Raw genomic sequence first — 20798 nt, 5'->3', positions numbered from 1 at the left:
AAAAGAAAAGAAAAAATACTTTTTTCAACTATTCTTTTTCTTCTGTGTGGGCCTCAAAATGAGTTCACGAGAGCGCCACAACTAGGGCTGGGCGATATGGACCAAAAGTCATATCCCGATATATTTAGGCTGAATATCGATATACGATACATATTTTTTCCGCAAAGTGAGAGCAAATGTTCAGTCAAAGTCAAAGCCAAATATGACATGTTAAAAGTAGTTTTATTGAAACCAGCTATTTCAGTAAACAGTTGCAAAATCAAATGAATAAATAATAAACAGGCTTCTTCACCTTAGGGCTGCACGATTATGACAAAAATCATAATTGCCGATATTGTTATTTGCGATTTATTAATTATGATTATCAAAGTTTTTATTATATATATATATATAAACAAATTTTGTCATTTAAAAATATAAAAAATAACAGTGGCATTTTGGGGTTAATATGGAAACGACAGTTACCATGGTGAATACACAATATTAACAATAACTGTTAATGAAACATGGAAACTGCTCCTGGTGAATAGTATGAAAATCATACCTGCATTACTTTTATTTCGTGTAATTTACAACGTAACGGTGTTGCATGCTCGTAGTTTATTTTGCACTTAATCAGTGAGGCGATACACAGTGCGCGCGCGCCGCCGCATTTGCGCGTGCAATTGAGTGTGCGCTCCGAGCACAGGATAACGGCTGACAGGACAAGAAAGTCCGTTTTTCTGAGGCGAAAGACTTTATTTCAGCGTATACTTATGTCACTGCCTGGTAGTTCTTATTGTGCTGGGGTTTCTGAAGTAGTCATGATTCGCCTCTCGTAACATAACATGCTCTAAACACGCACGCAGAGTGGCAAAGGAGGAGCGGAGGCGCGGGGAGCAGAGCGCAAATTTGAACTATATCGATATATGCGATATGGTCTAATTTCATATTGCATTTAAAAATATATCGATATATTTTTTGTATCAATATATCGCCCAGCCCTAGCCACAACCATTTCCAATATCAATAAAAACAGTAACATTTAAAAGTACAGATATAATAAGTTACTTATTTTACACACATCAATTCAAATTGATAGTTAATTTTAATGATTGCCAAAGATTGCAGTGAAAACTCACCTGTATCTGGTGCTCTGCAACTTATGTAGTGACTGAGGTAATAAATCCGGTTGGTGAACAAGCTTTTAGTCAACTTGACGGAACCTGTGAGTCAACACGAGGAAATACAATGAGCGAATCTTCTATGTGCAAAACACTCTGATTTGAAATACACTCAATAATCTTAAATTTGTGACAATATCATGACTAATTCACCCTATTATCAAGATTTCTTAAAACATGAACATAAGCGTGATGACATGGCGCAAGATACAAACTACGAATAGAAATAATGAAAACATTCAAACCACAGGCGTATTAATTGTACATCACCCATATCGATTCAATATGACATTTACTTTTGTAATTCAAAGATTGTGGTCAAAACTTACGTATATCTGGCGCTCTGCAACTGAGTTGAATTGAAGTGACTGAGGTAAAAAAGAAAGAAAAAAAGACTCATATTAGCTTGTGCAAAAATGGCATTATATGACCCCTTTAAATTTGTGACAACATTGTGAATAATTCACCCTATTATCAAGATTTCTTAAAACATGAACAAAAGCGCATTGAAATGGCGCGAGGCAAAATCCAAACACTGAATAGTAATAATGAAAACCGTGACATTTCAAACCACAGACGTATTACTTGCTATTTATATCACCCATAACGATTCAATTTGACAGTAACTTTTTTTTTAATTCAAAGATTGTGGTGAAGACTTACCTATATCTGGTAGAGCTCTGCAACTGAGATGAAACTGAGGTAAAAGAAAAAATCCTGTTTGGTCCGGTTGGTGAACAAGTAGCTTTTAATCAACTTGACTGAAGCTTGAACACAAGGAAGTAAAAAAATCAGTGAATCGTCTATGTGCTCAAACCCATCCATGATGGATTGAATCTGACCATGAATAAAAACTGCTAGACAATTTTTTAGTGTAATTTAATTAATCTGTGCTCATAATTGTAAATAACAGGTTAGAGTGATATAATAATAAAAATGTAACAATACAAAGCAATTTTGTTAGTTGGACAGCAACAAGAATGGAAATAAAGCAAGTCAAAGTGCTTTCTTGCCGTTTCATTAACTAAATAAAATACAAGATAACTTGGGAAACTAAATGGTATTCAAACAAAAACTATTTTTGTGTGTGTTACCTGATGAATGACTCTGTTCTTTGAAGAGCAGCAGTATTTGAGAAGAATGGCAGCATTTACCAACTGGCCTGAAAACAATCATATATATAACTTGCACAGTACATTACATCATAATAAAACTAAGTACATGGTAGATTTCTACACTTACTAGAACATTAAAACAAACAAATGGAGTGATACACTGCACTTTAACAAATATGATATATTTTTAAGTACATAGCTAAAACCTTTTCGGCCTTGTCTGCCTAACATCAATCAAGTCAGCTTCCTTCAGTGCTGTTTCTGAAGCCTCTGAGGACAGTTGAGAAGAAAGTGTCTACTAATTTGTCAAAGGAGAATACGTTAACAACTCAAGCACACTAGCTAATTAATTAACAGTTAATTAATTAATAAACGTGAATATTTAACTATATGACTAACTTAGAAATGTGTGTAGTTACAGTTGCAGATGCTAAGTTAAGTAACATCAGTTAGCAGTTAACGTACCTAACTAAGTTAGACTAACTAAGATAGCTAGACTTATTTTACAACATAAACACACTCAATTTAAATCAACACCAAATCTTATGTTTTGGTAAATACTCTATTTAAAAAGGTTTCATGAATTTGCACTTACCCTCGTCTGATATAGGCTAAACGTCTGAAAACACTGGACGATGTCAGCGTACGCAGTAACGAAGGCAGTGGGCTATAAAATACGGTTCAGATAAAATGGCATTGAAAAACTTTGCCGTTGTTTTATGGTAAACATGTTATTTACAATGATTTTATGAATTCAAACTTACCTTCGTCTGATGTAACGTTAAATCTCACAGAAAATACCGGACGTTATCAGCGCGCAAGATTTGAATGGAGCAGGAGCGGGAATTAACGGCTCGAAAACAATGTCGGTCTAGAAAATACAGTAAAAAATAAAAACGTTAGAACATTGAACAAATGTTGACGTTATGTTCTGGCAAACATGTTATTTAAAATAGTTTTATGAATTCACACTTACCATACGTTTTCTCAGAAAATACCGGACGCTCTCTGCGGCTGCGCGCGCAAGAACTGCAGTGAGTCAGCGGGGGAGGGGGAGAAGAGGCTCGAGAGTCGGTTCAAAAAAAGATTCCATTTACAGCCTGCGTCAGTCTTGTGTTTATATACTGTCTATGGTCTTGTGTGATTCAGTTCCAAATGCGAAGCCTGAAATGTCCGTAGGCTACGTGATGGACGGGCCGGCTCCGTTTTAACCCCGAAATTACTGTTTTTATGCAGTGTCAGTGCCTCTGGCCTGCTGCCTGCATCAGCAAATTCACGATTAACAAAAAAACTACTGCCTTGTGCATCGACCAATCAGCGTGTTGTCAAGGCAGAATTTCAGGCACAATCATATTAAACAGACACATAGGGAATCATTTAAATTTTGACATTTTGACATTTTGAGTGCATAACACTTAAAATCTTAATCTGAAAGATTTTTGCTGCCAGATGAGTACATTAAAATCAAATGTTTAATTTTTGATGCAAAAACTTGTAAGTAATGTTAAGTTATGACAACTTGATTTCTTTATTAACGACAACATTGGGGTTTACAGTGTAATGTTTTTAATGTACACACTAATAAAATTGAAGTTTAGGTTTTTATGCAGTCTACCAGACAGCAATATATAGATAAATTAAGTTTAGTTTACTAAGTTTAGTTTACAAATTTACTTCTAATAAAGCATTAGAGTAGCCTATAACTGAAGTAAAACCAGCAGAAAATTTAGTGCAGTTGTTTCAACTTACATTTATAAGTTAAAATAACAATTATACTTGTTAATTCAACAGAAAATCTAGTGCAGTTGTTTAAACATACATTTTTGAGTTAAAATAACAATTTAAGTCGTTCATTCAACTTTCAGTCTAGTTGAGGACAAGAAAACTTACAATTTTTTGTTGTCTGGACAATCTAGTTATCTCTACTCACAAAAATAAGTTGAAATAACTAAATTGCAAAAATATTTTTTACAGTGAATGATCTACTAAACATTTCATCTGCAGATGACTTGTGGTCATGAACATATGATCAAGTTTGGATGCCAAATGGCCTGGCTCCAGTGCTTGTCTCACAAATTTTCCGTGAGTCTGTGTTGTGTCAGCACTTTGAGGAAAGCAAGTTAAATTTGGTACAGTACAAAACACTGTTAATTTGAACTGAGATAGAAAAACCTACACAATAACCCCCTATCATGACCCTCAGACCGGGCCACAGCACCGCTTCAGTGTGGCCCTCAGTAAAACCAGAGTGAAGATAGAGATGACCTTTGGCATCCTAAAGGCACATTTCAACTGTGCTCAGCGCTTCAGAGTCACCAGAGCGGGCATCACAGATAGTGGCTGCATGTGCCATTCTGCACAATATAGCCACCAGTAGAACGGAGCGAGAAACACCACAAAACCAGCTTCTCCCCGATGAAACTGACCCCATCACACTTGACCACCCAGCTGGTGCAGATGTAGATGCAATCACCATACAATATTACACTTAATAAAAGCACATTGAAACTGCAGACATGCCTCAAACTGTTTTATTGGTTTTGTGGGATGGGAGGGAGAAAGAGAGCAAGAGAAAGTTGCATTAATAAATATTCATACTAAAGTGTTACTTGGTTAAATAAGTTATACTATATATACTATATAACTATATACATACTGAGATCAGTTTTATCCAGCTGTTTGATTTTGTTTGGAGCCTCCTCAGCTCACAGTCCAGCTCCTTTAGTGTGCAGTCTAGTTCAAGACTCCTTTAGTGTGCAGTCTAGTTAGAGTCTCCTTTTGTACAGGGCCCTGACTGAGTCTGTTTCCACCTGAAACATAATTCCACCACAAACATTATCATTACAAGTTTTCTGGAGGCTCATCAAAATCACAAAAAGTTCTTTGAATTCCTACAAACACAGGACTGACTGTAATTGATCTCAAGGGTTTTAAATCCTTACACAATTATTCTGAAGCCCATTGAGGTAGAGGCTTCAGTTTCTGGGGCAGGTTGTGAAAAATCCTACAATAAAAGAGATGTATAAGGGCCAGTCCCTTTTTTATGCCACACATTCAAATGTTTGCCATAATAAAAAGCCCAGTGCATTCACATCAGCAACTGTCTCAGAACACACAGACAGAGTGTCTTCATTTCCTTCACCCTAATAAATAAAAATAGGCCAATGTAAAGCATAACTGTTGTAAAGCAGGTTATGTTTGGTGTTCTGTCTGCTGCATACTGACCTCTGTGTGGGAGACTGTGTGTATGTGTTTCCCTCTACTGCAGAACAGTCAGCCATATTTAAAACTTAAAAAAGTAGTAATGTATTGCACACATACCCAGTGTTACTTGTTTAGAGGAGCCAGCACCAGGGTCAGATTGTACAGCACCTGTAATCCCATCCATAATCGGCCGTCCCTTATTGCCTACTCAGAGCCAACTCCTCCGCCAGTGTTTTCTGAATTTAACGCTTTATTTCTGTTTGCTGCAAACATGTGTTTGTGATAAAATGTTCACAAAAGTAATAAAAGGTTATGGTAAATACTCACCACTTTGAATTATATTTTTATATTTTGTCTTTATCTGCTGCCAAGAACATTTGGAGTTGGGGTTGCATCTAAAAATCAATGAATATTAATCTTTCTTAGTACATACATGCAAATTTTTTATATATTATAAAAATATGCTATAGGCTATATTACACATAGGTTACACATATATACATAATTTTACATAAATATAGAACGTATTTGTTTAACTTACACATTAACAATCAGCAATCTTTCTCCAACAGTCTTCTCTTGCTTTGGCCGCAGAAACCGTATTGTTTCGAGCTTGAAATACATATTTAAATTCATCGTAATTATGAATGATTATCTCTTGCTCCTCCACGGAAAAATATATCGCTCTCGCTCTACCCGCGATTGGTTGTTCAGTGTCGACGTCACTCTTTTATGTGCACGCGTGCGTGGAGTAATCATAGCTTGAGGATCAAAGCCTGAGTTGACAGAGAAAGTTGATGAGCTGCATCATGGTACCAATAAAGCCTGATAGCATCGGTTTGGTTTTGTCAACTCAAAACTAATCCTGTAACCCCGAGTTTGTTCAGCTACCTTCATGGTACAGGCCCCTGAGCTAACTTTGTGATCGGAAGATTTAATCATCAGTTGATCAGAACAAAAGTGGCTGACATGTTACTTGTTCAGATGACATTTTCCTTCTTATTTTGGAAATAATTCCTGGAGGTCGTATCTGTATTTCTGAAGTACAGTGAATATCCACAATGGTGCATTGACTGACAGCCCACACATACACCTCAAGACATTATTCATCCGTGTTGATGCACGTAAAGATAATTCCACAAATAAATGCAATAGCAGATTTCAAACGGAGATGGCGACAAAGAGGCAAAACTTACAGACTGCGGTTTATGAAGCAACTATAATATTTTTGTGTGCGCAAAAACTAAACAAAACAAAAATAACAACTTTATCAATTTCTTCTCTTTCTTCCTACGCTGTTCAAGTTGTTCTACGTCAGAATATAAATATGCTTGTGATCCTGACGCAGAACTGGCCAATAACGAGGCAGCGTTCTGACGTAGATCCCGGAAACACTGCACTGTGTACAACAACACGTGTTGGAGAAGCGTGTGCAGAGCAGAGGAGCAGTAAATGAAGATATAAACAAACCCAAGAATTTATGATTTCTGTGCTTTTCACATTCACAATGTAATACGCTTGGATTTAACTAATTGCTAAATTTTATTAAATGCAGCATAAACTAGTTTCAGAGCTCTGTACAGGTCATTATACAAAAACATCTGCGTGTTTTATGTTCGGGGAACGTTTTTACGTTAGGGGAACATTCTGTGTTTGCTGGGAAGCCCCAGAAGCAAACGTAATACTTACTTCTTTCAGAACTGAAAATTATAGAATTATTCCTGAAGCAAGAAGAATCAGCAGACAATAAAATTGGACAATAACAAGCTGTTGATAAAATTATAATGAGTTTAATCAATCATAACTTGAAGTACAAAAATTCATAAAAATTAAAACTAATGAGACAGATCTCAAACAATGAACGAGTTACAATTAATTTCAGATTCATGTCTCTGTTAAAAGTGTTACGGCCTCTTCTTCAGCTCCTGAACATGAAAGTGTTTTTCCAGTGTAATTTTTCTGGTGCTCTTCTTCTGAATGAGAAGGCAGAAGTGATTTCAGAACGAAGGCCCGAGTGAAACTCTTCCCGCATTGATCACATGTGTAAAGTTTCTCTCCGCTGTGGATCCTCATGAGATTCTTCAGACTTGATTTAAATGTGAAGAGTTTTTTAGGCTTCTGTTTTTCCTTTCCCGTTCGCGTCCATCAGATCTAAAAGAAACATTAAATCAAATGAGATTTCAAATGAGAGACAAACATGAAATGAAAATTGAAGCTCATCACTGATTGAATCAAGATCACTGGTGAGTTCAATAGTCATTTTAATCTTATCAAATCTGTGGACAACTGCTGTGCACGATTATGATCTATTTTAATATCATGAAGATGATTTGTGTTATAAATAACTAGTTTTGTCATGAAACAATGTAAATCTGGTGAGCATCAGCATGTTCTTCATCATGAAGAATGAACGAGGAATCAAGAATAAACACCAGCCTCTTTGTTCTTCAGTATCATGATGTTTCATTCTGCAGGTTCTGGATCACTGGCGTTCTCTCCGTCCTCTCCTTCCAGATGCTTTCTGGCAGTTCTGCTGAAAACAAACAAGTTTCATTTCTTACAATCATGATGAGAGAGGAATAATCAATATTTCAGACTATGAACTAAGTACTAAGGCTAATCACATGTTGAAAAATATAGTGACCTTGATCATGTAACTTAAGATTATTAGGTTTTGTCGAAGCCACAACAAACAAAACTAACATAAATCACCTAGTGCTGAAACAACACAAGCCAAGTTCTCTTACGAGAGGTTCTCTCGTACTGTGTAAGTCTTACGCTAGGGGAAATCTCTTTTCTGCGAGATACTGAAGCCAAAAAATTATCCTTAATTTTTTAAATAATGTAAAACGCGTTGCGGCAGCATGCAGACACAGGCGAGACGACTCGCGCGCCTATTGGCTGCCATGCGGCAACTGCAGCAGCCTATCGATAGGGCCCTATCGTGACGTCAGCTCCAATGGGGGCGCTTCGCGCCCACTACGTCACGTCCCGCCAAAACGGACGTGGCCTTGGGCTATAAATGTAGCTTCGAGGGGCTAGCTAGCTGATTTTTTATCTCTTCAGCTGAGCTCATGCATCGCTGGATCCTGAGAGAAAGAAGCCGCGCCGTCAGAAAAAGCCTTTTCAGCGGGACGAGCCACTGCATCTGAAGCCACTGGCCGCGCCGCCTTCAGTCGCCGTTCCTGCTGCGCTATCCGGCATTATATCCTTTTCTCCTCTGTTGTGTGTGTGTGTGTGTGTGTGCCGCCGCGACACACGCTCTCATTGCACTAAAAGAGCCGGGCGTCTTTTTCAAGATGCCCCTTCCTGTGGCTCATGCCGAGCCCCACTCAGCGACGGGGACCGCCATGTCATCGCTGTTCCTGCCTGGGTGAGAAACATGCAGCTCTCGCGCTCGCCGACGGCGGCTGCCCACACTGTGAGCTGATGTCCGTGGCGACTGAGGATTCGCCTGGCTTCTTTCGTCGATACTGCACCTCCGCCCGCTGCGGTGCTACACCGGAAGCGCCGTACTCAGCGGGTCCCGGAACCTCCTCCTACGCCGCAAAAGCTCGCCGGTTCGCCCGCCAGCTTCGCCACCTGCTTCGCTCGAGTCTCTCATTAACGGACAGCGGCCGCCATCTGCCGCCGCTTCCATCATGGATGACAACAAAGAAGCCACGTTTATGGAGGATTACAGCTGCTGAATGGTCGCCCCTCTCCCTCTGTTCGAGCCGTGCAAACTGCGCCGCTCACATGGGATGTCAGAAGCGGACGGTCACGCGGCTAGCTCTCTTTACATCATAGGAGAGTTTCCCCGCACTCAATTTGCGCGCGTCACTCACCGGTGAAAGGAGAAAAGAGTGTTTTAGTCCCAAAAAAGTTTTTTTTTTTACTTTACAACAGTGGTCTCAAACCGGTTCCACGGAGGGCCTAGTGTATGCAGGTTTTCTGTTTTACCTTGAACCAAACTAATTGAGTAGGTCACTAATTGGTTAAGATCTCCCCTCACCTGGTAGTCTAGGTCTTAATTGGGCACTAATTGAAGGGAAAGACCAAAAACCTGCATACACTAGGCCCTCCGTGGAACCGGTTTGAGAACTCTGCCAAGAAAGCTACCCCGCCCCCTCACGTGCGTCACTCACCGGCGGAGGGAGGAAGAGAGTGTTTTTAGTCCCGCTGAGGCTGGACCAACCTCCATTTCTCACACATTTCTCATTCCCCTCTGAAGTTCAGGCGACTGGAAATGTCAATATTGCAGTAAACGAGCCTGTTGTAATACATGCACGCCTGCAAACAAACGCCGTCACAAGACATGTTGACGCTCTCTTATATGCTCGCGCAAACTGAAAACTTATGTGTTCCCCCCCTGTGGCTCAGTGGCGGAATCTTAGGCTTTTCGCACGAGAGACCCGTGTTCGAATCCCGGGTCTGCCGGCAGATGAAATTATGCCGTCGATGCTTTCGTTCTGTCAGTTCCCTTAAAAGGCGACTGCAGATGTGTATTTTGCAGCCAACGAGCACGTTGTACAACCTGCTCGCCTGCACCCAAACACTATTTCTATGGCAACTCAAATCTTCCTAGCCAGTCTAGGGAAACGAGGGTGTTCAAGTCCCGCTGCGGCCGAATGTTATCAGCGCGCCCCCCACCTCGAACGCTGCAAGTACAGTGTCTATGTTACAGCATACCGAAGCTCTCCGGCCGCCACTATGTTACGGCCAGAGCCCAGATCTTATTCAACCCCTAGCTATTCATGCAAATGCGTGGGCAAAGCTTCCTGGGGTATCAGAATGGGTGCTGAACATTATAGAAAGAGGCTATTCGCTACAGTTCGCTTGACGCCCCCGCCGCTGTGTGGCGCGAATCGAAACCACGGTAGAAAAGGAAGTAGCACGTCTACTTCGTGCCAAAATTGCAAAACTGTTACAAAGGGGCCATAGAGCCTTTATCTCAAGCTCAGAGCGAAGGGGGGCTATACAGCAGATATTTTCTGGTACCGAAAAAAGACGGGGGTCTCAGACCCATTCTAGATCTAAGACAGCTGGACAAAGCGCTTTCAAAATGCCGGTTCAGAATGCTCACGACCAAGAAAATCCTCTCACAAATTCGCCAAGGGGACTGGTTTGTCAATACATCTGAATGACGCGTATTTCCAAATACAAATAGTGTCACGTCACAGGCGATTTTTGAGATTCGCCTTCGAGGGCCAGGCATATCAATACACAGGTCCTACCATTTGGCCTGTCCCTAGCACCCCGTACATTCACGATGTGCATGGACGCAGCCCTCCCTCCCCAGAAACTTCTTGGAATACGAATTTTGAACTACTTAGACGATTGGCTGGTTCTAGCTCAGTCACACTCAGAGCTCATAGAACACAGGCAGTGTTGGGTATAGTTACTTTGGAAAGTAGTTAATTAGGTTACAACGTTACCATCAATTAAAAGTATTCAGTTACGTTACAGCGTTATCTATAACGCGCTAGAGTACTCATGCGTTACCAAAAATTAAAAGCCGTTTGCAGCGGCTCACACATGACAGACACAGCCCCCGGCCCCTTTAAATGCACCTAGAAGTCGTGACTCCTGACAATGAATAATGTCAGTCATCCGACTAAATTAACACTGCAGGATAACAATAACAGGAAAGACAGTCAGCAATAGGCTATTCCACATGGCGTTTTATTTATTTATTATCACAGAACATATTAATCAAAATTAGCACCTACCCAGCCCGGGTAGCCTAGGCTACTGTATATGAGCACCAAGATAACACCTGATTTTTTCTTTAACTCTAATGCAGTTATCAAAGTGCATCAAGTGTGCTTACTTGTAAACACAACCTGAGGTAAACAGGCTTGCAGATTTAAATCCATTTAGAAATGAACAACCAGTCAACGATCTAACAGAAATTAACAGCTGCCTGTCAAACAAAAATGATTACAAACCAAATTAAATTTTTGCCGGTCGACAGAATCTTTTCACCAACGCAGAGTGTGCATTTTACCATTATGTTATTTTCCTTTTCGTTGACAAATTGAAAATAATGTGCGTACTTCCATAATCCAAACGCTGTCCTCTCTGCCATCTTGCCGGCAGTTCGAAAAAAAAAAACCCACACACACACACAGGGTCAGGTGCAGGGCACAGACGTATCAAAGCCATTGACTTTACGATCACAGCGCTTCGGCTCCGCTGATACATCCGCAGGTGGCACAGTAGACCTAGGCCTACTGTCTGACAAAAAGCAGGCTGCAGTCGGGATTTTCCTTTCCTTAAAATAACGGATTACTTTTAAAAAAAAAATAACGAAGTTACTGATTACTTAACGCACAAAACTAACGTGTTAAGTTACACATTTCACGAAAAAGGTAATTAGAGTACTCTAATATCACTTACCCACAACACTGAACACAGGACCATTTTACTCGAGCATCTCGAGAATCTGGGTCCCGAAGTCAATTGGGCGAAAAGTTCCCTGTCTCTCAGTCAGAGAATATCTTTTCTGGGCACAGAACTGGACTCGCTGTCTATGACAGCTCAACTATCGCCGCAGCGCAGACTGGTTATTCAACTCATGATGGAAACCTCCCGCCGCGGCGCTATAGTCCCGCTCAAAAAGTTTCAAAGGATGCTGGGTCTCATGGCCTCAGCATCAGCAGTTCTTCAGCTGGGTCTGCTTCGCATGTGCCCGCTGCAGTTCTAGCTAAAAGGCGTGGACTTCCGGTCTTTTTCGCCTCAAGGTCGATCAGAAATGCATGTCAGCACTGAAACCTTTGAGAGTGACCGACTGGTACCAGTCAGATGTAAGCCTGGGGATTTTCTCGAGTGTGAAGGTGGTCTCTACACCCGCAGACAGTCCAACTGCTGTGGGAGACATTCAGAGCAGAAAATAGACCTGTTTGCGTCTCAAGAAAACGCTCACTGCCCGGAGTTTTTCTCCAAGAGCAGGAATGTGCTGGCCCACGTCTGACCCTGCTGCCCGCTCTATGCTTAAAAGCCATATTACTTAAAACTTAATTTACATTTACATTTACATTTATTCATTTAGCTGACGCTTTTATCCAAAGCGACTTACAATTGCTATGTCAGAGGTCACACGCCTCTGGAGCAACTAGGGGTTAAGTGTCTTGCTCAAGGACACATTGGTGTCTCACAGTGGATTCGAACCCGGGTCTCTCACACCAAAGGCATGTGTCTTATCCATTGCGCCACCACCACCCTTAATGAGTTAATGAACTTGTTTGTTCAAGGCACAATGTTTCTCCTTGTTTCCAAGTCAGTGCCCATGATTTACTCACTCTCAAGTCACCCTAGGTGTGTATGACATTCTTCTTTTAGACAAATACTATCGGAGTTATATTAAAAAAAAATGTCCTGGCTCTTCCAAGCTTTATAATGGATTATAATGAATTTCCATTAACTCGCAGTCTAGAGCCCTGTATAGTGCTTTATTTCTGCTTTTACATGAGCGCCACCTACTGTCAGAGAGCGCAAGTTAATAGATATCAACCAATCAAAAAAATGTTGTGTGCTCACCACACACCAGCTATAGGTGGAGAGAAGAGATTTGGCTATAGAGTGATGTGTGTCTAACTTACACAGAAGAGACTTTGTTGCTCAGCACATGAACATAAACTACTTACTGTGATTTCAGACTGTGTTGATGTGGTTTCTCCACTGCATGGATCTTCATGTGTCGCTTCAATGTAGTTTTAAAAGAGAAACTCTTTCCACACTGATCACACGTGTGTGGCTTCTCTCTGATGTGGATCCTCTCATGTGTTTTCAGAGATGATGAGTGACTGAATCTCTTGTCACAGTGTGAACACTTGTAAGGTTTTTCTCCAGTGTGGATCCTCTTATGTGTTTTCAGAGATGATGAGTGACTGAATCTCTTGTCACAGTGTGAACACTTGTAAGGTTTTTCTCCAGTGTGAATTCTCTGGTGCCGTTTTAAATGCTCCGCTGCAGTAAATGTCTTCTCACACTCAAAGCACACGTACTCTCTCACACCAGTATGAATTTTCTCATGTTTAAGTAAATATGGCAGCCGTGAAAAACTCTTTCCACACACAGAACATGAATGCGGCTTCTCCTTCGTATGAACTGTCAGGTGTGACTTCAGGTGTGATGCACTGAGAAATGTTTTGCCGCATTGATTACATGTAAACGGCTTAACTCCGGTGTGGATCCTCATGTGTCCTTTAAGGGATGAAGATAGACTGAAATCTTTCCCACATTTATCACACTTAAATGGTTTCTCTCCAGTGTGGATCCTCATGTGTAGCTTCAGGTGACTTTTAAAAGCAAAACTCTCTCCACATTGATCACATGTGTGCGGCTTCTCTCCAGTGTGGATCATCTCATGTGTTGTCAGATGTCCTGATTGACTGAATCTCTTGTCACAGTGTGAACACTTGTAAGGTTTTTCTCCAGTGTGAATTCTCTTGTGCCGTTTTAAACACTCCGCTGTAGTAAAAGTCTTCTCACACTCAAAGCACTTGTACTCTCTCACACCAGTATGAATGTTCTCATGTCTATGTAAACTATCCAGCAGTGAAAAACTCTTTCCACACACAGAACATGAATGCGGCTTCTCCTTCGTATGAACTCTTAGGTGTGTCTTCAGGGCTGATACACTGAGAAATGTTTTGCCGCATTGATCACACGAGAACGACTTCTCTCCAGTGTGGATCCTCATGTGACGCGCAAGATTATATGTGTTTGAGGAACTCTTTCCACACTGATCACATGAGAATGGCTTCTCTCCAGTGTGAACTCTCATGTGGCGCTCAAGACCATCTTTGCTTGTTAAACTCTTTCCACACTGAGTGCAGGTGAAAGATTTCTTGGCTCTTCTTGTCTTTAAAAATGTCTTTTTAGTCTTTGAGCGACTCAAAGGTTTTTCTCCAGGTTTGACATGATGTTCCTCCTTCACTTCACTAAGTTCTTCACTCTCCTCCTTCACTTCACTCAGTTCTTCACTCTCCTCCTTCACTTCACTCAGTTCTTCACTCTCCTCCTTCACTTCACTCAGTTCTTCACTCTCCTCCTTCACTTCACTCAGTTCTTCTCTCTCCTCCTTCACTTCACTCAGTTCTTCTCTCTCCTCCTTCACTTCACTCAGTTCTTCACTCTCCTCCTTCACTTCCATCAGGTCTGAAATGAAAGAAAAATGTATTAAATAAAATTTTCAGTACATCAAAATAATTCATTGAAAGAAATATAAATTGAAAGGACATGAAAGTGAGCCCTGATGTAATGGTAGAAAGTAGACAACTGTTATAAAATATTATGATAATTTGATGCCTTTTTATAAATTGATTATTTATCAGTTAAAATAGTATTTAGCTTGATCTGATGTTGATAATCAATATAAAAATTTCTCAAACCTCCCTTTACTGAACATTTGTTGAAAACAAACAAAAAACATGCTGTACCATTTCATAGTTGAACTGTTTATCTAAAAGTGATGAAGTGCTTGAATGTTTCTAACATGAATGTTCTTCAGCATCATGAATGAATGAAGAATAAACACCAACCTCTTTAATAATAATAATAATAATAATAATAATACATTTTATTTAGAAAAGTGCCTTTCAAGGTACCCAAGGACACTGTACAAATTGGTATAGAAAAGAACAAAGAAATAGAAAAAAAACTAAAAACAATGCAGCTACATTCATGATGGAATTCACTGACAGTATTGACAGTACAGTCAGCTTGGGACATAGATTACATACAAGGTACATAAAATGCCAAGGTGCAGACAAAGTATAAACACCCTCAAATGACATACATGAGTGCACGGAGCACGAGGTGAAGACAGTACCAGCAAAGTCAGCAGGCTGACAAGAAAGCTCAACCAATAAGATGTGTTTTTAACTTCGTTTTAAAAATGGATACACTTGTGCTTTGGCGCATCTCAAGCGTCAGGGCATTCCACATTTTAGGACCTGCCACACTAAAGGCACTGTCACCCATGGAGCGAAGCCGAGATGAAGGAACTGTTAAGAGACATGCATCACTAGAGCGAAGGGTGCGGGATTGCAGGTATGGGGTGAGGAGATCTGATAGGTAGGATGCGGCCAAATTGTGTAGGGATTTATAAACAAGGAGAAGGATTTTGTAATGGATGCGGTAGTGGACAGGAAGCCAATGCAACTGCTGGAGGATAGGAGTAATATGATCCCAGGGCCTGGTGCGGGTGAGCATCCTTGCAGCAGAATTGTGGACATACTGCAGCCTATTTAAGATTTTTTCCGGGATGCCAAGAAATAGAGCATTGCAGTAGTCAAGCCTTGATGTGATAAATGCATGTATAAGTGTTTCTGCTGCAGATGAGTCTAGGGAGGGGCGTAGTTTGGAGATGCTTTTGAGATGGAAGAAAGATGTTCTGGTGATATTTTTGATACGTGACTCAAAAGAAAGAGTAGGATCAAAGATTACACCCAGATTTCTAACTTCAGCAGAAGTTGTAGTGAAATAGCCAGGGATAGATAGCTGCAGATGTTTAAGTTTTTTTTTAGAATGTTAGGGGTGGAAATAAGAATAGCTTCTGTCTTATCTTCATTAACTTTGAGAACATTTTGAGAAAATTTTGAATCATCCATTTGTTAATGGCATTTAAACAGCTAACCAGATTGGATAATGATAATATGTGAGCGGGATTTGTGTAACTGTAAATCTGAGTGTCGTCTGCATAACAATGGTAATTGAGACCATAATGTTGTATTATCTGGCCAAGGGGAAGGATGTAAATTATGAACAGCAGGGGACCTAAGACAGAACCCTGGGGGACACCATGTAAGAGGGGTGAATTTGGAGATCTGAAATTCCCAATTGAAACAAACTGTTGTATATCAGTGAAATATGATTTGAACCAATAATAATTCATTACATTTATATAGCGCTTTTCTCGGCACTCAAAGCGCTTTACATAGAAGGGGGAATCTCCTCAACCACCACCAATGTGCAGCATCCACTTGGATGATGCGACGGCAGCCATATTGCGCCAGAACGCCCACCACACACCAGCTTACTGGTGGAGAGGAGACAGTGATGAAGCCAATCAGTATATGGGGATGATTAGGAGGCCATGATGGACAGAGGCCACTGGGCAAATTTGGCCAGGATGCCGGGGTTACACCCCTACTCTTTTTCGAAGGACATCCTGGGATTTTTAATGACCACAGAGAGTCAGGACCTCGGTTTTACGTCTCTCGGGTGACTGCTCTTTGACAGTATAGTGTCCCCATCACTACACTGGGGCATTAGGACCCACACAGACCACAGGGTGAGCACCCCCTGCTGGCCTCACTAACACCTCTTCCAGCAGCAACCTGGTTTTCTCAGGAGGTCTCCCATCCAGGTACTGACCAGGCTCAGCCCTGCTTAGCTTCAGTGGGCAACCAGTCTTGGGCTACAGGGTGACATGGCTGCAGACAACCAGGACAGTGGAACACCAGTGATACCAAGCAAGGTCTCCAATCGAGAAAGTAAGTGGTTGTGGCAAACAGTGTCAAAGGCAGCTGTGATCATCGAGGAGAATGAGAATACTGACTTGGCCTGAGTCATCATCTTGAGTGGTTTGGTTTGTCTGAAGCTGTTTATAAATCAAGCTAATTTTGCAATGGAAGAATTCAAGGAATTCACAACAGAGTTTAGTGCATGGGGTAAGTGGGAGTTTGGGTTAACTTATTAATAGTGGAGAAGAGGGCTTTCGGATTGTTATAACCTCTGTCAATGATGGTGGTGTAATACATGGTCTTAGCCTGGTTAAGAGACTCTTTGTAAGTGGAGACATGATCACTGTATGCCAGGGCATTGACGGTTAGGCCAGTCTTCCGACTAAGTCGCTCTAGCTGACGTCCAGCCGCCTTCATTTTACGAAGCTCAGGTGTGAACCATGGGGCAGAGTGAGTGAAGGAGACTAGGCGTGTCCTCAGGGGTGCAAGAAGATTAAAAGAGTCAGCAAGATGTGTGTTATACAGCAGGACTAAGTCGTCAATACAAATATCCATTGGCTCCATGATGGATTTCGAATTTAGAGTACACTAACAGAGCAGCTGTAGTAATATTCTTAGTGTTCCTATATGTGATGGAGCGAGAGTCACGTTGGTGATGGAGAGGCTCAGGAACAGCAAGATTGAACATAATGGCTCTATGGTCAGAACAGAAAGATCTTTAGGACACACCTTATTTGGCATGATGCCGGCGGTGCAGACAAGGTCTAATATATGGCTTTTTGAGTGGGTAGGGAAATAAACATGCTGAGTGAGGTCAAAACAGTCTAACAGATTCAGAAATTGTACAGCAAAATTATAGTTTCCATAATCTACATGTATATTGAAATCGCCAAGTACCAGGATGGATGAGTACATAGGACTAACAGATGCAAGTAGGGCCCAACCAACAAATCCCCTCAGTCTGCTGACACCACTGAAATGAGCTTTAAGTGTCAATTTACATGAGATCTGAAGACATCAGCATAATAAATGAGGTGAAAACAGGAACTATTGTCATGAAATAAAGAGTGTTTTCAGCAGATCTGTTAATATTGATGAGCCTCAGACTATCAACACTCATTCAACAAGCCATTCAGGATCATCAGCAGATCATCTCACTTTATTCTGAGTGTTTGCTGTTAGAAACACATTATTCGAGTCAGGATACATGATAAAAGCACAAACTGCTCTATTGAAAGACAATACTGTTATTTCTCACACTATGACATGGATAAAATATCAATAACACAAAACAATGACACTCATCTTCATAAACCACTACAGATTACAGCAGCATAATGTCCAGATCAATCTAAATATAGTTTGATCTTATAATAACTACATTAATCACTACACAGTAGTGTTGCACAATGTACCGATACTTCAAAAGTATCGCGATACTCGGAAATTAAAAACGTCACGATACCTAAATTTATCAGTATCGATACTTAAAAAAAAAAAAACGCCTCCCTATGGACGTCTGTGTTTTTTTCCTGACACACGCAGCAAAGAAAATGCCGCTGCTAGTGTCATGTGACAAAACACTACAGCGAGATGGCTGCATGTGCAAGCACAAGTGGTCCACGACTCGTAGAAAAAGATGACGCGAGGAGTGACATATGGAAGTACGTTGCCTACCTTGCTCTGCACGGTGCACCGATACTTCAAACGTCACGATTCCTTAATTTATTAGTATCGATACTTCTAAGAATGACCACGTTCCAGATTTGTAAGGCCGACACACTGGCTGCGTGTCCGTTTTTATTTCGGCTCCCATGTTAACTGCCTGCGTGACACACGCGTCTGGGCGCAGCTCGAGACGCGCGGAAAGCGCGTGCATGCCAGAAATAGAACCGACGCCTATTTTTCACGCGACACGCAAGCGTGTTGGAAGCGTTTCCAGGCAAAATTGAATAGGAAAAGATGTTTCTATGTCATTTTGACACAAATACATATTAATCAATGACATTTTGATGTTTGAAAGTTTTGACAAATACAATATAAAATACAATATGATTTTCAAATATTGCACCTCTCAACACAGAACGAATTATTCTGTAGCCCATTTTGCTGTCAACACTGCTGACATTGTCTTTGCTGCTATATATTTAGCCTATGTTTAACATGAAGTATAGGCCTTCCACAACTCTCTCCCCACATGTCAAATATATCACCAATGAGGCTTATCATATGTTACCAATATTAAACATTGTTTAATATAATCGCTGTTCATATTTTTATTCAAAGTTCAGAATCAAGATAAAGCTCTTATGTTTCTTATGATAAATGAGATAATGCTGCTAAATTTATATATTTTTTTACCTTGAATGTCATTGCTCTAATTTATTTTTTATTTTGATATTTCATATTTTGTTCAAATGTTTAATATATCTGCTGTTCATATGTTCATTTATTAGTGTGTTATATGATTAGAATGTGTTAGTTTGACACTTTAAAGAGTGTTGCCTCTCGCAACACCGACACAGAGTTACAACATGAACACTAAGAGAGTAAAATATGAACACCAATTCTGCATTACCTACTTTAAAGAACTGTAAAATACACTGACAAATGACAAATCATGTAATCTGAAAAAAAAAAAAAAATTCACTTTGAAATAAACACTTCACTTTATATTACTCTTTAAAAACTTTATTTCAACACAATCCAGAAATTTAAATTGTAACCTTAGTATGGGATCATAAAAGTGGTTTTCTCAAAGTAGTCATTAAAATAATAACATTTTATATGCGCAGAAACTGAAAATGATCAGATAAAGATCACCACAAAGCACTATTGTTCAAAGAGTAAAACACTATTCATATTTATTAGTATTGATTTAATGTCTCACGTGGCTCATTATAGGCTCAATGTAAAACATTTAGCAGTATCGTTTCCTTTAAAAACATTGCTATGCATTTAAATTGCAGATTAATAACATTTAGAATTTTATATCATTTTAATCAAACACTGGTGAAACAACCACTTATGTCTGTAATGGTGTCTTGATAGCTAGGACTGTAACTGTAGCTAGTTGAGGATAGGTGTTCTCTATTACACAACCATTGTAAACACTCCGATAATAACTGTACAATGTCAGGTGAGTACACACACAAACACACTAGTAGTGTAACACTAGTAATAATATAAGCATAATGCTAGCGAACGTTATGCTAACATACTGCATTTCAACTGAGTATCCCAGAATAGACAACACTCATAAAAAACCTAAGGCACCAAAATACACATAAGTAAACATTTACACCAGGGTACTCACATGTCTCTGAACGCACACATGCACAGATAACGACACAGACGACAACTAGCACTATGCACTTCAGAAATATCTACGATGTGCTGCCCGTGGTCACTCTCACTACTAACGCAAAACGATCTTCTTCTTCTTTTGCAGTTTTATCGCGGTTGCCAAACCAGTTGAAAGGTGCATTTACCGCCACCAACTGGACAGGAGTGTGAAGCGTTAAACGAGTGAAGTAAATTAATAATAATTTTTAAAAAATGATATATTAAACTTTATTCAGTTAACCAATCCTGTTTCCCTTAGATACCTCATTAAAGCACCATAAACCCTTGTCTCTTTCTGTGCGTTTTGAAATATGCTATTTACTGACACTGTATTTTCTGTAAAACGAAACCTATCAGTCAGCGCAAACAAGTGTCCTCTCGGTGACCCCAAAATAAAAGCGCTGATTGGCTGATCCCCGTTACCCCGAACATAAATAGCAAGTCCTTCTTTACAATGTCTATGGTGTTAACAATATTTGAAGTCAAATTTTGGTTCGTTCTAAAATGATCAGATATAT

At 40.2% G+C, this 20798-nt stretch overlaps 1 protein-coding gene across 1 annotated transcript in view; it reads right to left on the bottom strand.

Annotated features, from left to right (window-relative positions):
- Positions 1 to 20395, bottom strand: part of LOC307162720 (uncharacterized protein) — a 225904-nt gene extending 205509 nt beyond the window's left edge. Inside the window, exons 1-3 of the mRNA XM_079878250.1 lie at positions 20252 to 20395; positions 13111 to 14626; positions 7915 to 8015 (exon numbers count right to left, since the gene is read on the bottom strand). Of these exons, the coding sequence (XP_079734376.1) occupies positions 7946 to 8015; positions 13111 to 14621 (1581 nt within the window). The 5' untranslated portion in view covers positions 14622 to 14626; positions 20252 to 20395 and the 3' untranslated portion in view covers positions 7915 to 7945. The remainder of the gene's footprint in view (positions 1 to 7914; positions 8016 to 13110; positions 14627 to 20251) is intronic.
- Positions 20396 to 20798: the final 403 nt, after the last annotated feature.

This window comes from Squalius cephalus (genome assembly GCF_949319135.1).
Source record: "Squalius cephalus genome assembly, chromosome: 1".
Taxonomy (NCBI): domain Eukaryota; kingdom Metazoa; phylum Chordata; class Actinopteri; order Cypriniformes; family Leuciscidae; genus Squalius; species Squalius cephalus.
This window is presented reverse-complemented; position numbering and strand designations above follow the sequence as displayed.